The sequence below is a fragment of the Hesperophylax consimilis genome, chromosome 13 (genome assembly GCF_061612785.1).
Source record: "Hesperophylax consimilis isolate HC1 chromosome 13, BYU_Hcon_1.0, whole genome shotgun sequence".
In the NCBI taxonomy this organism is placed as follows: domain Eukaryota; kingdom Metazoa; phylum Arthropoda; class Insecta; order Trichoptera; family Limnephilidae; genus Hesperophylax; species Hesperophylax consimilis.
In genome coordinates this window covers 30,625,999-30,646,138 of record NC_142848.1, presented here as the reverse complement: position 1 = coordinate 30,646,138, position 20,140 = coordinate 30,625,999, and the positions used below count along the sequence as shown (strand labels likewise).

General features: G+C 35.1%; 2 protein-coding genes across 5 annotated transcripts in view; one reads left to right on the top strand and one right to left on the bottom strand.

Annotated features, from left to right (window-relative positions):
- LOC149418764 (uncharacterized) overlaps window positions 1-6,812 on the top strand; it is a 105,393-nt gene extending 98,581 nt beyond the window's left edge. For all 4 annotated transcript variants that reach the window (XM_089638655.1, XM_089638654.1, XM_089638652.1 and 1 more), the window contains 4 exons: window positions 45-167; window positions 2,025-2,255; window positions 3,999-4,041; window positions 5,500-6,812. In XM_089638655.1, the coding sequence (XP_089494781.1) occupies window positions 45-167; window positions 2,025-2,255; window positions 3,999-4,041; window positions 5,500-5,564 (462 nt within the window). In that variant the 3' untranslated portion in view covers window positions 5,565-6,812. The remainder of the gene's footprint in view (window positions 1-44; window positions 168-2,024; window positions 2,256-3,998; window positions 4,042-5,499) is intronic.
- Window positions 6,813-7,344: 532 nt separating this feature from the next.
- On the bottom strand, window positions 7,345-16,598 carry Gcat (Glycine C-acetyltransferase). Its single transcript, XM_089638421.1, has 8 exons — window positions 16,370-16,598; window positions 15,965-16,317; window positions 14,308-14,409; window positions 14,022-14,229; window positions 12,952-13,132; window positions 10,657-10,849; window positions 8,274-8,451; window positions 7,345-7,605 (listed from the first exon to the last, which is right to left on the bottom strand). The coding sequence occupies exons 1-8, from the start codon at window positions 16,596-16,598 to the stop codon at window positions 7,448-7,450; spliced, it is 1,602 nt and encodes a 533-aa protein (XP_089494547.1). The 3' UTR covers window positions 7,345-7,447.
- Window positions 16,599-20,140: the final 3,542 nt, after the last annotated feature.

Below are 20,140 nucleotides of genomic sequence, written 5' to 3'. Positions count from 1 at the left end.
TTTCAATAGTGTTATATTTATACCGATATTTGTGTGTGTTGCAGCACAAAGTGGTGGGACTGCTGGAGTCTGTGCAGAACAACTCGGCCGCCCTGAGCAGCCTTCAGACTGCGTGGAGGCAAGGGAACGACGTGCTTGCCAAGAACATCTCCGACCTATCACATGAAGTAGGCTCATTGCACACCTTTCATTCTCCACACCTTTTTTGTGTTTCCTTAGTTGTGTAATTTACTGGGAAATTGTCAATATGTTACAAAATTACAAAATTTTGCAAGGAGTCAAAATTAATCATCGAAAATACTAATTTCGGTTGTGGGGTCTGTCCGTGTGTTTTTCAGATTGTAATTCTGGTTCAATGAACTCTTTGATTTGTTTTGAATTTAACTGTCCTTTTCAAAATTGGAACTGATTGTGTGACGAGTGATAAAGTACCTACCTATAATATAATCTTTTAACCCGAACACTGTTCAACAAATCAGATCAGAAATTCACCCTGTGGAGGGGGTTGATTTTGATATTTTAAATGTATCATTGTTTTTTTCAAATTTCTTGATGAAGAATTATTGACCTTCTGACATTCTGAAAAACAAAGCATTAATCATAAGGACGGGGTTAATTACACACTTATGTGACTACCACACAGACCTTGACTTATACGTGTGTGTCAGCCAGTGGCGGCTCGTGACTTTTGGATTACTAGAGTGCTTATATTACAAAAAATGGCTTTATTGATGTTGTTGTAGCTGAAAACGAATTTTTTTTTTTCGAAAAATTGATTTTTTGTATGAAGATTTTCAGGAATTCCGTGCGGCGCACGGCTGTACTGAAATTTCCTGAAAGTATTCATACAAAAAAAAGATTTTCGAAAAAAAATTAAAAAAATGGTTTCAAAAGTCACGAGCCGCCACTGGTGTCAGCCATGGTTAAAAGATTAAAAGAAAATTATTTTGTCATTTTCTAAATTGGAACATATGCCAAGAATTCTGACTATAATATATATAATTTCTTTTGTGAGTATATTTGCCCGTATACAAATTTCTATATATATAAAAATTCAATTGTGGTCCACTGGAGCGATTGGTTGTATGTATATATTATTCAATTAATATCATTCCACATAATATTAACTCTTTGCACGCGGCCGTATCAACTGTTGTTACGGCAAAAAGTCTATACTCACACGCGGCTGTATCAACAGTTGATACGGAAACTTTGACGGCCGATATTCCAGTGCTCTTTCGTCATAAATGTATTTCTTGCTCATTTGGACATTTGTAGAACTATCACGATGCTGACATCTACAAGAATTTCTCTAAAATATAATTGTATTTCATAAAAAAGATCGATAAGCAAGTGCGCCTCTTCGCGCCTTTTAGTCCTTTAGTTTACATTTTTGTCAACGGATGGCGTTAGTACTAGTATGTCATTCACAACTTTTCATAACTAAAAATGATAAGTGATCATGGTGTCCCACTTGTGTCTATCAACGCAGTGGCCTAAGTACACACACGCCGAGTGAATGGCGGGACCACATTCAAAAGTTACGGTACGTCTTTGTATGAAATTTTATGTTTTTGTTTTTATAAACATCTAAGAGTGTTGACACACGAGGATTTGTTTTCATATTGTGGAGAATAATCTGTTCTGTCTATATAGTCCAATAAATCATGCCAGAATGCTATTTGACATTTAATTGCGTGCATAGGTATTTGAAATTATGTACCGCGTACGGGTATGGATAAAACGGAGCAAATTAACGCGTTCAAAAGGTTAATATGCAAACATATGAACTGTTTACTGCGGTTTAAAGCCAATGAATCGTCCAAGATTTTGCCGTCCATCCCATATTTTTAGGTTCTATAAATTTGACACATTTTGCAAACTTGCCAAAAAAAATAGCTTAAGTTCCTATTGGCATCGGAAAGGTCAATGTAGAAAGATCCCAATATAATAATATCCCATGCTAACTCAGTATATGTAGAAACTAAATAATAAAATTCTTATGATATTCTTCTAAATTACAGATAGCAGACAAATCTGCCGAGTTCCAGCGCCAATTCCTGGAGTTGAAGCAACTCCAGCAGCAGCTGGCGGCGGCGCAGGCCCAGCTGTCTGGGCAGGGCTCCGCACCCCCCGGCCCCGGCCCCAGTGCACCCTCCCCGGGGGGTTCCAGCCCTCCCATACCCTCCTCCCCCGCAGCCCCCGTGTCCTCGCCGGGAGTCATCTCGGGCTCGGGAACGAATGATACACCAAAGGTGAACAAATTTTTTTTAATGTTTTCTAAGTTAACCCAAATTCCAATACGTAGTTCAATCCTTCAGAAATAATTGTCACACACGGTATCCGGTACACTAATTGTTTCAATAGTTTTTTTTTTTTTTTTTTATGTTTGTTGAAAATAATGTAACCTTACGGGGGTACCCTGTTCTAAGGTCACATTGTATATGGTAATTTATGTGAATTATAAATTGTAAATTTGGTCAAGTTTTTTCAGTACGTCTTTTTTTTTTGAAGTAATTTTTGTAAAGTTCAAAATATACAAGAGGTAAATTATAAAGCGAAATAATAGAAGAAAAACATAACATTATACAAGAAAAATGTGTAGTGATAAAACATAAATAAGAAAACCATAATATAAGGTTAATCTTCGTTAGGTTGCAACATTTATCTATATTCTTCCTTCCCGTGTCCATAATCCATGTCTTAATACTTCTTTTAAAGTCGCTTATTTTTTTAATGGTTTTTATTGCAAGAGGGAGGAAATTAAATAGTTTTATAGAGAAATATTGCAAATTTCTTTGCCCAAAAGTCTTTTTGTTTTTTTTTCTTATTTCTTTTTTGTGAAATGTATGTTGTAACGAGGATCTTGTCAATCGACTCGTGTTTATAGTAAAAGCGAAAAACTGGTGAATCTGCATCATATTTGGAGTCGATTTTGTGGTATAGCAATAGATATCCAAATAGACTTGCCCTAACATAAAATCTTGGTATCATTTCGATGAGCTGGACAAACCACATGACCATATTTTTGGCACCAGCAAGTTTTGAGAATGCTTTCGATAAACTACGACATCAGTCGTACGCTGACCGCCTAACATCGCACATTGAAATAACCGAACACTGCGCAGAAAAGTAAAGTTCGCTAAAGTAAGATGTTTTAAAGTTTGCAGCGCAGTCCATTTTGGGTCTTTTTTGCGCAGAATCTTACCGAACAGCTTATAAATCAGATTGCGTAGCGACGCAAATATGAGAGGTGTGTAAATTATAATACATTCGTAAAATTAACTAAATAGTTTATCAAAATAATCAATTTTGGAAACAAGCCCAAAATTTTGTTTACCCATTTTGGGATTTATAATGTTACGCAGCTAGAATTTTGCCCATTGTAGACAGGACTAGTAATTCGTAAACAGATATTATTTTGAAGAACTAAATGGTGATATGTACTACAATGCGAGTTGCCTGTATACTGTCAGTTTAATTTATTGACAAATCACAGAAAGGGAGACGTTTACTAGGCCTCCCTGCCCTGCTCTGCTCTGCACAAGAGTTCTAAATGCTCCCAACTGTCCAGAGCCAGTGGTAGTATGGCATCCCCAATTGGGGTCTGTTGTTTAATGTGTGGGAGGAAGAGGCTTGGAAGTACCTGGCTATTCAGATATGGTCACAAAACACGGCTAAAGCTATTTCAATCAACATTTCGATTCTGAATGGTGATCCTCATGAAATTGTATTACAATACTTAATTCTGGTTGTAGAAGGGGGAATAAGTTCAGAATATCACTTAAAAATTTTCAGAACATTTTGTGTTACAAGATGGGAGAATTCTAATAAGAATGGATACTACCATTACGTTTTGTTGACCGTGTTATATCAAAACCGTGCGTAAACGCTGTTGACTGTATTGTATTTTAGAAGTATTCCAAATTATTATTCTGGTAGTCCCAATTTTTTTTAATATGTTTTATGACTGGTCCCATGATGATTTTTTTTTTCAGATGATGACTTATGCCCCAACACCATTTTCCGGAATTACCCAAGGTACGGAGTTAAATTATCTACATATTGTAACAATTATTAGCTAGTCTGTTTGGCATCATTTCTGTGAACATCCCCATAGAAGGAATTTGGGTAATATGGCGTGTATGGATTATATTATGTATCAACATTTTTAAAATTTTTTATGTAAATATTAACAACTTTAACAATTTTAATAATTTCGTTTTCAAACACCGTATTTATTATGTATTTGGAAACACTCGGCCGGTTGTCAGGTAGCCAATCTCGAATAGTGTCTGGTTACGGCAGTATAACTCTTTTCTTGTAGCGATGAGTCGTTCACGAGCGATCCGCACAATTGAGCTAGCTCTTTTTGATGAGCTGTATTTGTACGACTCCCGGTAAGCCATATCACGCCTCAATTGAACGGTTATCCTTTTTTATCAGTAGAAATCTTAGAAAAAATAGTGCCATTAAAATTATCGCAGTATGAATTGTTATTACATACTATAATTATTGTATAAATACGTATTAATTGTTATTACGTGAAACGTATTAATTGTTATTCCGATATCTGGACTTAGACGTATGTAACTATTAACTACCTAGCATATTATTTATCTCGTTTTATGAGTATGCATACCGGTAACGATAACAGAGTCGTACAATCATTCATACGCTGGGAGCCTTATCGGGGAAGCAGTACTCGAGTCGTGTTGTGCGAGCACAGTATTCTAAGCTCATATGCTCTGTGCTCGCGGCTCCCGTTCAATCGAGTCGAGTCTTTGAGCCGTATGAATATATTAGAGCTGGTACCGTGGCTCCCGCTCTTAATAAAATTAGTCATGACCCATCAAAAATTTCTTGTGTATTTTGCATTGGATTTGATGATTATTAATATGTGCAATCATGTACATATATTGTTTCTTTTATTTAAATCTTTCTAGGCCACCGTCTCAACATAGTTGACGGCGAGATACATGCCCCGTCCACTAACGTCTCGGCATGTGAGATGGCACCATAGTATAAAATTACACCTGTAGTATGTGAATTGTAAAACATTATTATATATCAAAAGCTGTTCTATGCTGCATATGATCCCCCAAGGAGTTATTAACTCTTGGTATAAAGTTAATAATTACGTATTATATTCTGCTTTTTAAATAAAAAATAATTAGATTAAATAATAATAATCGGACCAGCAAGGCTGCGGATTCGATTCCAAAAAAATGATGATGATGTCAAAAAAAAATTATGTATTTACGCACAATAGAATAAAAATAAAAACATTGTTATAAAATATGGACGCCCGGTCATATATGACCCTCAAACCGTGGAGGGGTTAAAAGATAAAAAAGAAAGTTAAACATTCCCGAGTTACAAATAAACTGAGAATATTTGAAAAACTCCTACCATCATTATTAGTGTTGTTGCTTGTGCAATGATGAAGGACTTATTCAGCTACTGACCTTATTGAATATAATGTTTTATGTGTTTCAGCTCCGATTCCCCTAATGAGAGCGGCCACCGGTAAACCCAGCATCCTCAGTTCCGGCAGTGCTTAGATTCCTCCAGTTCTTATTGCTGTTCAATTCTTACACAATATTATGTAAACAACTCTCTGCAGTGATTACTTTTATCGTGTACATAATACATTTATTCACGTTGTGATTTCCTATTGATTTATGACTTAGATTCTATAAATTTAAGCTTTTATAAAATTAACTTTTCCTGAAATTTATTTGACGCTAATAATTTTATTTTAGAAATGTTTTTGTTATTTCGGTATTATTTTTTAATAATTTTTATTTTTAATCTTCTAGTATTACAAATTGATTCCTTAGGATGTAATTATTGTTCTTAAATTTATTTTTATTTTTATTTATATTGAATTATAATATAAATCATTCAAATAAATCTTATCTTAGAAGAAGAGTTGGTGCAATCAAAAATATTATGTATCAGGGTTGTATGACACTAATTCTCCTCGAAACATTGAAAATATATTTATCTTAAATTGGATTTTAAATTTTATGTAAATATTTTATTCTTAGTAGGACTTTTATTGATAAACAATAATTAATTCATCTTTTATTAATCAATTAGAAGATTTTTCTTGGCATTTAGGTAGATAAATTATTTATTGTTTTTGTGATGTGTAACCAATGCAAAAAACATAATAATTGTTTTTGTGATGTGTAACCAATGCAAAAAACATCATAATTCGACGTGTTAGAAGAGTGTGGTCCATTAATGCCAAAAAGTCATTTTATTCTGTCGCTAGGCAAAATATATAAGGAGTGCTACGATGTTTTGTGTACTGCCTTGTATGAAATCTAATGTATTTTTATTTCAGTATAAAAATAACATTTTAATCGCTAGTTTTATAAGTACGTAAATACGTGTACCATGGCATTTCTGGTACATTGTGGAATTTTATTATTTAAAAAAAGTATATCACTCTTTCTATATATTATGTTATGTGCCTGTTACAATAATAATGATTTATTTTCAGATATTTTTATTATCGTTTCACCAAATCCCGTTTCATTAAAAATACACAGTAATATAATTATTAATTTGTCCCTCCTGTGTAATAAATACTACCAGAAGAAAACTTCTGTAAAAATATTGAGATATTTTTTGATCTTTGTTTGAGTATTTAACGAGACAGAGATTTTAGAAGTATTCTCTGACCCCCAAATGAATTAATTGATATATACACCAAAACGAATATGATAGAATGTATTTTACAATTAAGTAGCACATGTTTGTGATATTCAGGAAAATAAATGTGTTGATTTTGTCTTGAATTTACTGAGTTTTATTAATTAGTTACCTCGCCCCGATACCTTATATGTGTACCCTTATAAATAGGGATTTTGCAGTGTGATGTGTGTGGGGAATTTTACCCAATGTGTGTTGCGCAGTTATTATTTGTATATTAATTATACATCCAGTTCCAGTAAAATATTGGCAGTATCAACAACGCTGGCCGCTAGAGGCGCTAGTGTGGCATATTGACGTTGACATTCCTTTCAATGGCGGTAAATTGAATTTATTCAGTACTTGGTGGCCGTGCTGTGCACTTTCTAATTTGCATTATGATCTAAATACTAGCTGACGTGTACTCGGTGTTGCTCGACTTTTCTGATCAAACTTTGATCAAAAGCTGACTGTGGTCTTATTCATATTATAGGGACTGACCAACTGTTGTAGGTTTGTTGAGTCTGCCTTGACCGGCTACGGGTGACCACGGCCACCGGCCCTGTGGCTGGTCATAATGTGTATTACAAGTTTATGTAACAAGGCCATCTGTAATAGGGTGAAGAAAAACAGTTTACGCTAGATTTTTTAGAGTATATAATTAAAAATATATTTTATGTTTAATAAGATGGCATCAGAGTTCATTTAGAGCAAAGAATTGATGTGAGTTGTGGAGGCGACGTCACTGTATGATATTAAGTTGGCGGCCCACCTTGGTGAAGGCGTGCACTGCTCGCTCGATGTGGTGGGGCTCGTGGGCCGCACTCACCTGCACCCGAACCCGCGCAAGCCCCTCCGGCACCACGGGGTAGCTGAACCCTATCACGTAGATCCCCTCCTCTGCAAACACACATACCCCATTACTCAATAATAGACATGCTTTTGTGATCAGACCAATAATGCATAAGCATAAACATACGCTACAAAATTCAAAAATACAAAAGGTGGCCAAACTTCAAAAGCCAAATAAAGGTTTTTTTTTTCCATTTAAAGTAGTTCCTTGTATCCTCAACTCAGTGAATATAGTTCCAACTATGTCAGAAATTTTTTGCATAGAAGGATACATAGTATTACATGATCCAGCATCAAGCCACCATTTTGGTTATGTTAATATTATGTTTCATAAGTTGGGAACGCACATACTGCTACAAACAGTTGACATTGGCAGTTTCAAGAAGTGACTACATGGTTCTCATTAAAAAAAATACATATTACAAAACTACACGGCACTTTGCGTATTTCGAAAATCTATTTATAGTAGCAGCTAGTGTATCCCCTGCAATATCATTTCAGTATGTTCCATTAATTCTTAAGGTTAGGGTTTTACTCCATAATTTGTGTGTAATTTTTACAATTTTAGATGCATTTTTAATCCCTATTTTTAAACGTATTTCTGCCATTCTCTTGAAACAACAGGTTTTACAATGGTGTATTTAGTTATGCTGGGTGATTTCTCGTATTTTTGTTATCTACATATATCAATTCTAATTGGTAAGTTGATAGCTTACGCAGTATTTGATTAGCCAGGCTGTTGGCCAACTTGGCGTCTCCAATCATGACGGGACAAATAGGATGATCATCTCCGCTGACTTTAAAGCCGGCTTTGCTCATTCCCTCTCGGAACTGCTTGGTGTTGGCTTTCAACTTCTTGCATAAGTCTGACGATTTTTCCAGCATGTCGAATACCTACAAAAAAAAAAATTTTAATACTAGCGCAGACACATGAAAAATCATGGAATCGTAACGTGTTCCACTATTATCACACGAATAGCAGTGCGCAGGGACCAGATTCAGTAGTTTCCGATAGATTGACGTCAGAGTGTTGGAGGTCAAATTGGACTAATTGGAGGTAAAAAACTTGGAACGAATTTTTTCACTTAGTATCTGAATTCTCGACAAAATTGTGCTAATTTCGAAAATGGCAATTAAAATAATTTTCTGTTAAAAATACTATACAATCGAGCATGGTTATAACGATCACAGCAATAGCGAGTTCACGGCTATAAAGAGCAATTATTACATAACTATATTTTAGTTCAGTCTTATCCTCACATGATTCACTGATATACCTTGCAAATAATTTTGAAAACAATTTAGTTCAATTTTGGACATGCAGCGTAAATTAACCAAAACTCTATAAAAAATATTCTCAGCCAGAGTTTTCAAGAATTACCACAAACATTTTGAATTTCAAGTGGATAGTATAAAATTGAAAAGCGGGCCGCAAGAATTGAGCCGCAGGTTGTGCATCACTGGTTTGTGAAGGATAAAATTTTACAGCCGAAAACCAAAACAATTCCGCAAGCTAGTTATTTATGACAAGTACGATTTTACAAGCGTTAGGTACAGTACGCACAAGCTAGTGATTAAAAGATAGACAATTTAGTGATATTTTCTTGAAAGCCTTAAACCAGGTGATGATAGTTATAATGCCTTGATTGTTTTGAAGGGGAAATTCAGTAGCATGGAAGCAAAATCTTTAAAACAATAATTTATTTTAAATTTTGTTAACATAATTGTATTTTTCTAATATGCTTTTTTAATAAGTAATAAGCTATACCTTCGTAATTTGCGAATATATTGATAGCAGAGGCACGTAGGTAGGTACATATATGTAGTAATATTCGGTATTCTAGATATTAATAAATAACTACTGATTTGGCTTAAGCGGTTTATTATAACATATCCGAAAAATAAATAAATGTAGAAAATGCAACAGAATGATTTGCGAAAGGAAGGTTCCAGAATATTTCCTAGCGCGTCACGTAGGCAAATAATTCGATCTCGATGTCACGGTTGCTGGTAATGTACTGACCATTTCGTTCACGTTGTCGCTTATATAGGTGGAAAATAAAACAATCTCGAACATTCCAGTTGCTACAGTAATAAATATAAAAAAATAAAAGAAAATCCAAGAAGCTTGTTCGGCAAAAGCTGAAACTTCTAGAATAACATTCGAATCAAGTTGTGGCGTACCACTACACATACAACTTTAAAAAAACCAATTTGGATGTATCGACTAACGGCTATTCGGAACAAATTTATTCGGTCCCATCGTGCTCGTTATAACCAAGTTTGACTGTATTACAGATAGGTACTTTATCATTTGTCTGAATTCTCCAAATAAACACTTGAAAATGATGACACTTAAATTCAAAGCAAAAGTTAAGAGGAAGCTACAATCTAAAAATGTGTATATTCTTGGTATACCTTATATCGTAGGTAATAGGCATTAAAATCGCTTGACAAACAGAGTCTAGAAACGTTCGATTTCAAGCAAATAACTGGTTTTATTTATTTTGAAAATAATTTTATAAGAAAGGAAAAAAGTTAATCAAGTGAAACTGTCACAGATAATCTTAGCTATAATACCGTATTTTAAACAAGTTGTTTCCTTTATGCGTTCATACATTTCTATTGAAAAATATTTTTTTAGTAGTTTGCATTTATATTTTTTATTGAGTAATTTATATATTTATTTGTATTCTACTCAAGCAAAGCGATAGGAAAACCTTCAATTTATCTAAAGCATATTTTTTATTATTCATAATGTACACCAATTCGTTATAAAGATTAATCAAAATAGTGATTTGGCATTAAGCTTCGCCAACCGGAGTTACGGACAGAGCCGCAACCACAATTAGTATGTTATTTTAAAATTCAAGAGGCTAATTGAGCATAAAACCATCATAAGATTATCTGGACAAGATAATCATGACCGTGTATGTGCTCCCATGGAAAAAAATATTGTAACTTTTTTTACATAAATATTGCATAATCCATCAATGAAATTGATAAATATGTTGCACAGTTTTACGCTAAAGTGAACTTAGCGTTTGCTCGGTTATAATTGTTGAAAGCATTGGTAAGTGGCTGTTTGGTTAGCAGTACCTTGGAAGCACTCCCCACCACGGAGGGAGGCAGGGAGTTGGAGAAGAGGTAGGGGCGAGACACCTGGCGAAGGAGGTCCACCAGGGGGCGGGGGCCCGTGGTGTAGCCCCCCATGGCGCCCCCTAGCGCCTTGCCCAGCGTTGAGTTGATTATGTCAATCTTGCCCATGACCTGCGCATGCTCCTCTGTGCCACTGAAAATCACATTTTTTAGAAGAATGTTAATAAATTTTGTTGTGTTACATTTCGCAGCAACCCGGGCGTTTATTATTTAATTTTTTTGTACTGCATATTTGTCGTAATGTCATGTGAGTCGTAAATGTGGTAAAACTAGTAGTTCTGTGAACAGAAGACCACATATTCAGAATAGTATGTTTCTAATCTTTTTCTTGACAATAAATAACAACTTTTTGAATTTACGATTTGGTAAATAGTGCTATTTTCTTCAATTCAAAATTAATATTTTAAGGCCTTAGTATAGCGGCAAACTGTCATGTTGAAAGAACTATAATTTGTAAACTATATAAATAAGAATGTAAATGCTCGTTAGTTCAAAATCTTAAGTATCCGAATTTGCTCCGATTGTTTGATATTTTGACACAATGTTGCATTCGAATACGCGTGGGATTAAATATTCCTATATTATATAGATGTCACCTGTGATGGGTAAAAACATGTTTTTTGAGAAAAACAGCGCAATCTGTTGGACGTAAAAGCAACACGAGCAATTGTTTTTCTATCTGCACTGACGTATTTTCTTAAGTCATTGGCACAGACAGACTGATCCACAGCAACGCGTGGCGGGGTACAGCTAGTTTGTAATAAAATGCTTTTTAAGCCTTTCTTTTATCTTTTTTAATTATCCAAACTAAGAATCAATTTAGCAAAAAAGGTTTTTATAGGTTTTTATGTTCTTAGTTTGGTTTTCTTAAAAAGAAATATTGTTTTTGGTAATTATGTATCATTATTTTTTTATAAAGAAATACAAACGTTCCCGAAATAACCTGACAATATTTTAAAATCTCCTGATATCAACACAGTAAGCGGAAAATATTGCTTGTGTTGTGATGGAGGAATTGAAAACACTATGCCTGGGTGGGACCCAAACGCGATGCCAACTCGGCCATCGGCCGGTCAAAAGAATATGTGTCTGAAGTAAACATTTACCTAGAATAGTTATAACACCTCCAACTTCTGACATTTCCCAAACATTCTATGATGGCAGTATGCTACACTGCTACTGCCAATATTTTACTGAAGTTGGACATATTATTAATATTATAGGGTATTTGGTTCATGTGAGCATGATGAATAAGATTCAATCTTTTGGACATATAGAGCCAGGGGGGTATAACTCCAATCGAAAATTGGAACTGAACTATTGTCACGTCATATGATTGCCCAACTATATCCACCAATGAAAAACTCTGAAAGTCTATGGAATAAACTTTCAGAGTTTTTCATTGGTGTATAGTATAAAAAGTAGACTCCGAATGAGAATTGAACTGTCTATATATTGGCATATCTATGCTTTTTCAGGACCAAATGTTTCATAGAAAAAGTCCGAAGATATCGATCTAGTGAATGGTTTATTTATGTGTAGAGCAAAAGTGAATAATCGAGTTGGATCATGTCAAGAGATAAAATAACAGAAAAGTATGTATTAGAATGAAGCAAGGAGTGTGTGCCAAGAGTAGTGTGGTGGTCCATCCTCTCTGCCTGCCTGCCTTAGTTAGTTATGTTTACTTACAATATGTATAAATTGTATATTTATTGTAAAAAACATACAAATATTAAATAAATAAAAAAATACCCATTTACTAGACAATGTCTGTTCTAAGATGGGTAACGTATTATAATTTGACCTGAGACTGGCTAAATCGACGGTACATAAGGGTTGAGTCTCCTGTAATGTTAGAAATAATCTTTTATGGCCGAGGGAAGTATGGCATCCTTATTTAGAGAATGTTGGGAGGGTGACCAAAGAGGGGAGGGGAAGGCTGGGAATACTTGGCTATTCGGGTATATTTGGTTTTACGCCCAGCCAGGCTTTTAAATGAATTTTAAGAACAGAATATACCTAGTGAGCTATCGAAAATTATGCAAAAAAAAATTCAAAGCATGATATAAACTGAAAACTGAATATGAACAAAATATATACAAAATGTTTATGCACAAAATGTATTTATACAAAAAGAGTATATTTACAAAATACATAACATAGCCATGGTCACTTCAAGCAGCACTTGGATTCTGTATGCAGGATGAAATGTGTAATAAATGTGAAATAACTAACCGTCCCGTATCCCCAAAGAATCCCGTAGCATGACATTCGTCAATGAATGTTAGGGCTCCGTACTTCTGTGCCAAGTCCACAATGGCTGCCAACGGAGCCACAGTCCCGTCCATGGAAAAAACTCCATCCGTCACTATCAGCTTCAGCCTCGCATCTGTACTCTTCAGTTGGCTCTCTAGTTCTGTAACCAGGTTTGGATAATATAACCTATTACTTGTGATAGGTACTACATCAGTGGAGTGTTGTGTGCTTTCCTCTGATTGTCTTGTTTTTACCAGAACGCAGAAGTTTTTGGTTAGTATTTTAGAATATGTAGTCAGGAGGAAAATCTTTTTTCTTTATTTTCTTTAAAAACCAACCAAAAACAATTGACCTGAATAATTTAATGAAAAGCCATGGTATGCCCATTTTTTATATGATTTGTTTTAAATATTATTATATTATCAATACGTAGTTACAGAACATGTTATTGCATCAAAGAAATGTGCGCATTATTTATAGAGATTAGTATTTGTTCAAGTGTTCAATTCTATTCAAGATCACAAAACAAGCTTTTCTTTTCATTCATCTGCATACTGAAATGCTGTAATAGCGGGTATTATCCACATGGTTCGGAATGTCGGTACCGTGCGCCGCTCCAGGCCGCCACGCGGAAATGTAAAGTCCGAAAGCAAGGTTTATTTGTGACTTTTCTATGCAGCGTGTAGTACCGTCGTTCCGAATCATACATGTAATGCAAGCTATTTTATAAAATAATCCAATAATGTTGTAAGTACCTAATTCAGATTTAACTTTTGTAAGTACATAAATTATTTATTTGTTTTATTAAGTTTACTTTGTATCCTGAAGAAGGTTGTTTTCAACTCTCAAATCAACATTCAAAGTCAATATCCAAGTTCTATGAAACTTCTCTTCAAGTTCTTTTATTATTCCATTATGGGCCAGTTGTTTCACAGAACATGAATAGAATTTTCACAGGACTTGAATATTAACTTTGAAATTTGAATTCTGTGAAATAACTAGCCCTAATTGTTTCAATATTATTTAACGTAAATTAATGTTCCCTTTACCGGCCATATCCCTGTTTTTATATCGCAGTTTCTTGGCTTTGCATAGTCTGATGCCATCGATGATGGAAGCGTGGTTTAGGGCATCAGAGAAGATAGCATCCTCAGGAGTCAGGAAGGCTTCAAACACTCCGGCGTTGGCATCGAAGCACGAGGCATACAAGATGGCGTCTTCTCGCCCGTGGAATTTACTAATCTTCTCTTCCAGTTCCTGAAATTAACTCATTAACGTCATTGATAGACTGACTTATTACAATGTCAACAACAAGTAAATAATATTAAAATAGACCTTGTGTATTTGTTGGGTGCCGCAGATGAATCTGACTGAACTTAGTCCACCTCCATATTTGTCCATTGCAGCTTTTCCTGCTGAAACGATTTCTTGATTGTTCTGAAAAAAAAAAGTATTTAGTATCTACCCATTTACAGGCCTCTCAATTCAACCAATCGCTCTATTATCAAAGTGTTTCATACTATGTATGTATATTGATGCTTGCCACACTTTCAGTCGAAGGCGATAAACTTAGAAGAACTGACATGGACTGATAGATTCGCGTAAATAGATAGCTACTAAGTCTATTTAGGTGAAATATATATATTTTTAGTTTCTATTTTATGTTATAAATCTTTAGGTTATACCTCTTATGCATAGTTTATTAGTGTTGTTAAATATTATCACCTGCAACAAAAATAAAATATTAAAAATGTTTTATTTTTGTTATATCTGTTTTAATATTATTATAATGTGTATGTATGTGTACCTCTTTATGTTTTTTGTTTAAATTGAATAATGTGTGCATGTACATTTACATGTCGGTTATATACAGGGTGTATCGGCACGTACCCGACAAACTTTAACCAGCTATTCCTTAGCACATTTTTTTTCAATTAAAAACATAAAATTATAAAAAAATCCACACTACGTCACTGTCATTGGCATTGTTTCTCGTGTTCAACAGCTGTTATTAGCAAGTGTGTCAAAAAGCGTCTTCGCTCTTTCATACACACTAAATAATAATAGTTAAAAATGAGACGAATGGTGCCATGCCATTTCGTTGTGATTGTAAAAGCGCGCCAATGTAGGTACGTACATATATTATTCAACGAAACTCGAATAAAATATTGCCAGATGGGTTTTCAAACTGTGACAAAGGATAAAACAGTGGTGACATGTGGTGAAAATATGAATGATAATTTTTTTATTAAAAAAAAATGTTACCGGACAGCAAAGTGCCCATAACATTTTTTACTCCAAATGTGCTAAGGAATAGCTGGTTAAAGTTTGTCGGGTACGTGCCGATACACCCTGTATATACATATAAGCACACATTTCCTAAGTATAATAAGTTTTTTCATCATTAAAAGCACCCATTGACAAACAACTCAAAAGTAGTGTATTGGGACTTTTCTCATTTGCTAGACTATTTCTTTCTTGTTATATTATTTTCTTTTTTAAATGCACAAATCTAAGTTGAATTACGTTGATCTCTTGTAAGAAATAGAAGGTAGTATTATACTGGAGAGAATTACTGATTTTCTTATTAGAATCTTGTAACTTGCATCCACGGGCCTGTTTAGATCAGGGGGATATTTTGGTCCCATAATGTTGGATTACATTTTGCGTCTGTCTAACGCCTCATAAACGCGCTGGGCCAACGTGTTGGCGCCAACCTGTGTGCACGAAAACCGACAATAATCGGGTTGACCGGCCAACTCTGGCGGTCAACGCGTGAAACGGTCAATATACGCTGATACTACACGTTGGGCCAGCGTATTGGCCTATGGGTTGGGCCAACGTGTACTTGGGGCTTATTGATTGAATACCGAAAAAACGGTCCTTTTAAAAACGAAAACGGAATAATAAATTCAATTTATGTTTACATAGGTAATAATATTAATATTTCGGATCGGAATCTGTTCAGTATCAACTCGAATAATGAACTTACCGCCAATCCAAGATAATTATTAGCGCAGAAGTTGAGCACTTCGCCTTTGCCATCCTTGACGGTGATGTTGACTGCCTGCGGAGATGTGATGATCCTCTCGCCCTTCCAGGTGCCCGCTCTCTGGATGCCCGTCAGTCGCTCTCCCAGCACCTCCGCTAGCTGCTGGCGCGCGGGACTCGAGTAGCGGCGGACACCTAAATATACATTATTATAGTGGTGTTGATTGCCTGAAGAGAGGTGATGATCCTCTCGCCCTTCCAGGTGCCCGCTCTCTGGATGCCCGTCAGTCGCTCTCCCAGCACCTCCGCTAGCTGCTGGCGCGCGGGACTCGAGTAGCGGCGGACACCTAAATATACATTATTATAGTGGTGTTGATTGCCTGAAGAGAGGTGATGATCCTCTCGCCCTTCCAGGTGCCCGCTCTCTGGATGCCCGTCAGTCGCTCTCCCAGCACCTCCGCTAGCTGCTGGCGCGCGGGACTCGAGTAGCGGCGGACACCTAAATATACATTATTATAGTGGTGTTGATTGCCTGAAGAGAGGTGATGATCCTCTCGCCCTTCGTGGTGCCCGCCCTCTGGATGCCCGCTAACCGCCCCCTCGGCACAAAGAGCGGCAGACAAATATACATACATTATTGTGATGATGTCATCACTATTTTTCACCAACATATCCTACAGGCGTCGGTAGCTGATAGGCCCGTTGAAAACTAATATAAAATACGCATCATTTGACGGGCAGAGAGAGAGAGAGGTTCACGAGAAGTTACATCGAGCTCTCAGTGGCCGGCAGACCATACCTACACACTATTTTTTATTAATAAATTACTATCCCAACTATAGTCGGGATAGGTACTCGTCGGGATTATTGTCGGGATATTCGCGGTAAAATTAGTAGGTAAACTGCGCATTTATCTTTAGTTCAATTTAAGATCAAATTTACAAATCTCTTGCAGGATTGGAAAATTGCGTTCAAAAAGGAGTACCAAAAACAATTCTGAAAGTTCCGGTTAAAACTCCGACAGAAGAAATATTTAAAAACTTTCATGTCTACAAATGTAAAAAAATATATTTTATCTACTAAAATATATTATCTGCCCAACATAAAAGCCAAAATATTACTCCCAGTTTGAATATATCTTTTGCTACGAAACTATATAATGCTCTACCAAATCAAACGAAAAAATTACGGAAATGAATATATTTAAAACTAAAATAAAAACATGGCTGAGAGAACGCCGTGATAATCAATTTGCAAATATTATGAAGACAATGTATAACTAGAAACTAAATACAAAAATATTTTAAAAAAAAACTCCAGGTGACCTCAGAACAGGAAACTCGGGTGAGGACTGAAAACTCTTAATTTATACTTCTATTATGCTTTATACTTACATCATGGACAAACTTTGCCATATAAACTAAAACAAACTAATTAAAATAATAATAATAAAACAAATCTAAACAAACAACAAAAAAAATCCTGTACATTTTACATATTGAATTTCACGTAAAATACTAGGTACGTACTATGATTCATCTAAGGGCTGCCATTAGATATACCCATATAATTTTACCATAAATAAACCTCCATTCAAGTACCGCCCATGGAGGAAAGTCTTTCTATTGACAATCAAAAGTGTAGGTAGTTCCATTGAATCATTATTAAAAAAATTATGGAAATTTCAATTGTTATCAAAAAAATTACGGAAACCGATTAAATTGCAGAACTTCTGTTATGCGTGATTTACTAACTTATCTAATAACCTAATATTAATTTGATTTTTTTTACATAAGTACCTGCCTACAATACAAGCGTTTACTTGTAGGTAGGTACCCATTAATTTTCTTCAAACATTCACTAAAAAAGCACAAAGTATGCAATTAAAAGGATAAGCACAACGAGCACAACTCAGCGATAATGTTGTCTCAACAACTAAATGCCTTCAAGACGTGAACAAAAAAATATTTTGGTAGAATTATAATTAAGATATTTGTTGTATTTTGTCTCACTCTTAAGCACACACTATGTATTTTTTATATTAGTTTAATTTTGTACTCTGATGATGCTTTTGTTAAGTAAAATCGGTGGGTCGTAATAAATTAAATAAATTCTTCGTTACATACAAATTTGTTGGTCTTTTGTTTCATAAATAAATAATATTTTGTTAGAGCATAATTGCCATCTATCACAAATAACATTTATTTATTATGTATATTCCTTCCCTAATAATAATCACGAAACGTGTTTTGTAATAATCAAACAATACAACTGCATAAGATGAAGAAAAAAATCGAGTTAATAATCTACCGGTTGTAAAATTGTGTTTGTCATAAAAAACCAACAGCTGCTGGTATACTCACAATCAATAAGCACATTGGATTTTGACATTATACACTTTAATCGCACTTTTACCGCAAATATGTATAGGTAAGTATTTATAATATATTATCTACTTGACGATACGTCAACAATTCAGGTCTCTATAAAGACAACGTGTCCAGCCTCCTAATCCGAATGAGTGGCGAATAGAGCACTTACAGTGGTCGATGTAGAATGGTGACCTCCGGCAAATAAAACCAGTTGTCCGGAGCGTACTTGTGCTAGTAACTAGTAATTGATTGATATTCTCAAACAATCCGCCCGAGCAGACTACGTGCCTTTTTCGCAGATCATCTCAATCATTTTAAAACACGCGCGCTGCTGTCAAACTTTCAAATTTTATTTTGTTTGATTTTATTTTTGAAAACATAGGTAAAACGTATCTAAGTACCTATTTATAGGTAACATTGTTTAATTCCTCGATATCGATTCGTTCCCTTGAGAGGTGCCGCCTGTGCGAAACCAGAAAAAAAGCCACCCCTGTCAGCAGTGGCGGCTCGTGACTTTAGGGTGCACTCACAAATAAACCACTCACTGGATGCACTAGAGTGCTAATATTGTAAACGGTTCCATGACAACTCCTCAAAATGACAATTCAACACACCTTTAAAAGGTGATTAAAATTGATGAAACAAAAACTAGGTTAAATAATTACATATATAACCTAGTTTTTGTTTCATCACTTTTCATAACTTTATAACACTTTTTATAGGTGTTTTAAATAGTCATTTTGATGACTTACCCAGTCACCATTACAAACAATGGCATTAATGATGTGGTTGTATCCGAAAATGATTTTTTTTATTCGGTTTTATGTATGAAGATTTTCAAAAAATTTCTGTTTGACCGTGCACCGCACGGATTTTCTGCAAATCATCATACAAAAACCGAATTTAAAAAAATCATTTTGTGGTACAACACCAATAATATCGAATTTGTCAAACTTATCACACTCAAAAGTCACGAGCCGCCACACACATAGCTACCTATACTGAGAGGAACTGGCATGAACCTAAAAAGTTTTTTCTAAAGGGCCTTTTTAGGTCCATTTATCAGTGGCGGGTACATAGTTTTTTAATCAGGGTAAGAAGTAGGAAAAATCGGGGCATTTTTAGGTCCATGATAATCCATAATAAAATCCCAATAACCACTTTTATGAATGTTACAAGCCACTGGTTTATATAAATATAATAAATTCTCAGACCCGACTCTTAGCCAAACGGCGCATGTCTCTAGTAAAAACCAGGTACTATCAGCGCTTTGGCGCCTTGCCAAGTCGGCGCCGAAACGGACTACTCTAATTGCGCCTGCACAGATCCGGCCCTGCGACCATAAATATTCTAAGATTCCAATTTTTACTAAGCAGACCTAAATAGCTCGGTCCCTACAATGACAATAAATAATGATTACGATTAGTGATAAACACGTCACTACATTCTTTTTAGAAATATGCATTCCAATCTGAACTTGGAATCGAACCTTGGGCGCGAAGGAATCTATAAAATTAGCATGCGCACCACCATATCGATTTTAGCAACGCCATGAAATAAAAATCGCACATCTTCCATCATCTACTGATTTAATAAATAATATTCGGTAATTTTTTTGCTAAGAATAAATATAATTATTTTGCAGAAATCTATAAAACTTCCGTGCCTACCATCTATCGATTTTTAGTCAAATTAATATTTAGGAAAATTTGAGCTAAGAATCGCACCTATTTTTCGAAGATGTAAAACTCGCACGCGAATTGGATAGATTTTTTTGGTAACAAAGGTCTGATTGAGATTTAAAT

Coding starts and splice junctions, on each gene's coding strand:
- Gcat (XM_089638421.1), bottom strand. CDS start 16,598: ATGTATGTATATTTGTCTGCCGCTCTTTGTGCCGAGGGGGCGGTTAGC. Junction 16,318..16,369: donor GAGAGCGGGCACCTGGAAGG/GCGAGAGGATCA, acceptor TATAATAATGTA/TATTTAGGTGTCCGCCGCTA. Junction 14,230..14,307: donor GCACCCAACAAATACACAAG/GTCTATTTTAAT, acceptor AGTTAATTTCAG/GAACTGGAAGAGAAGATTAG.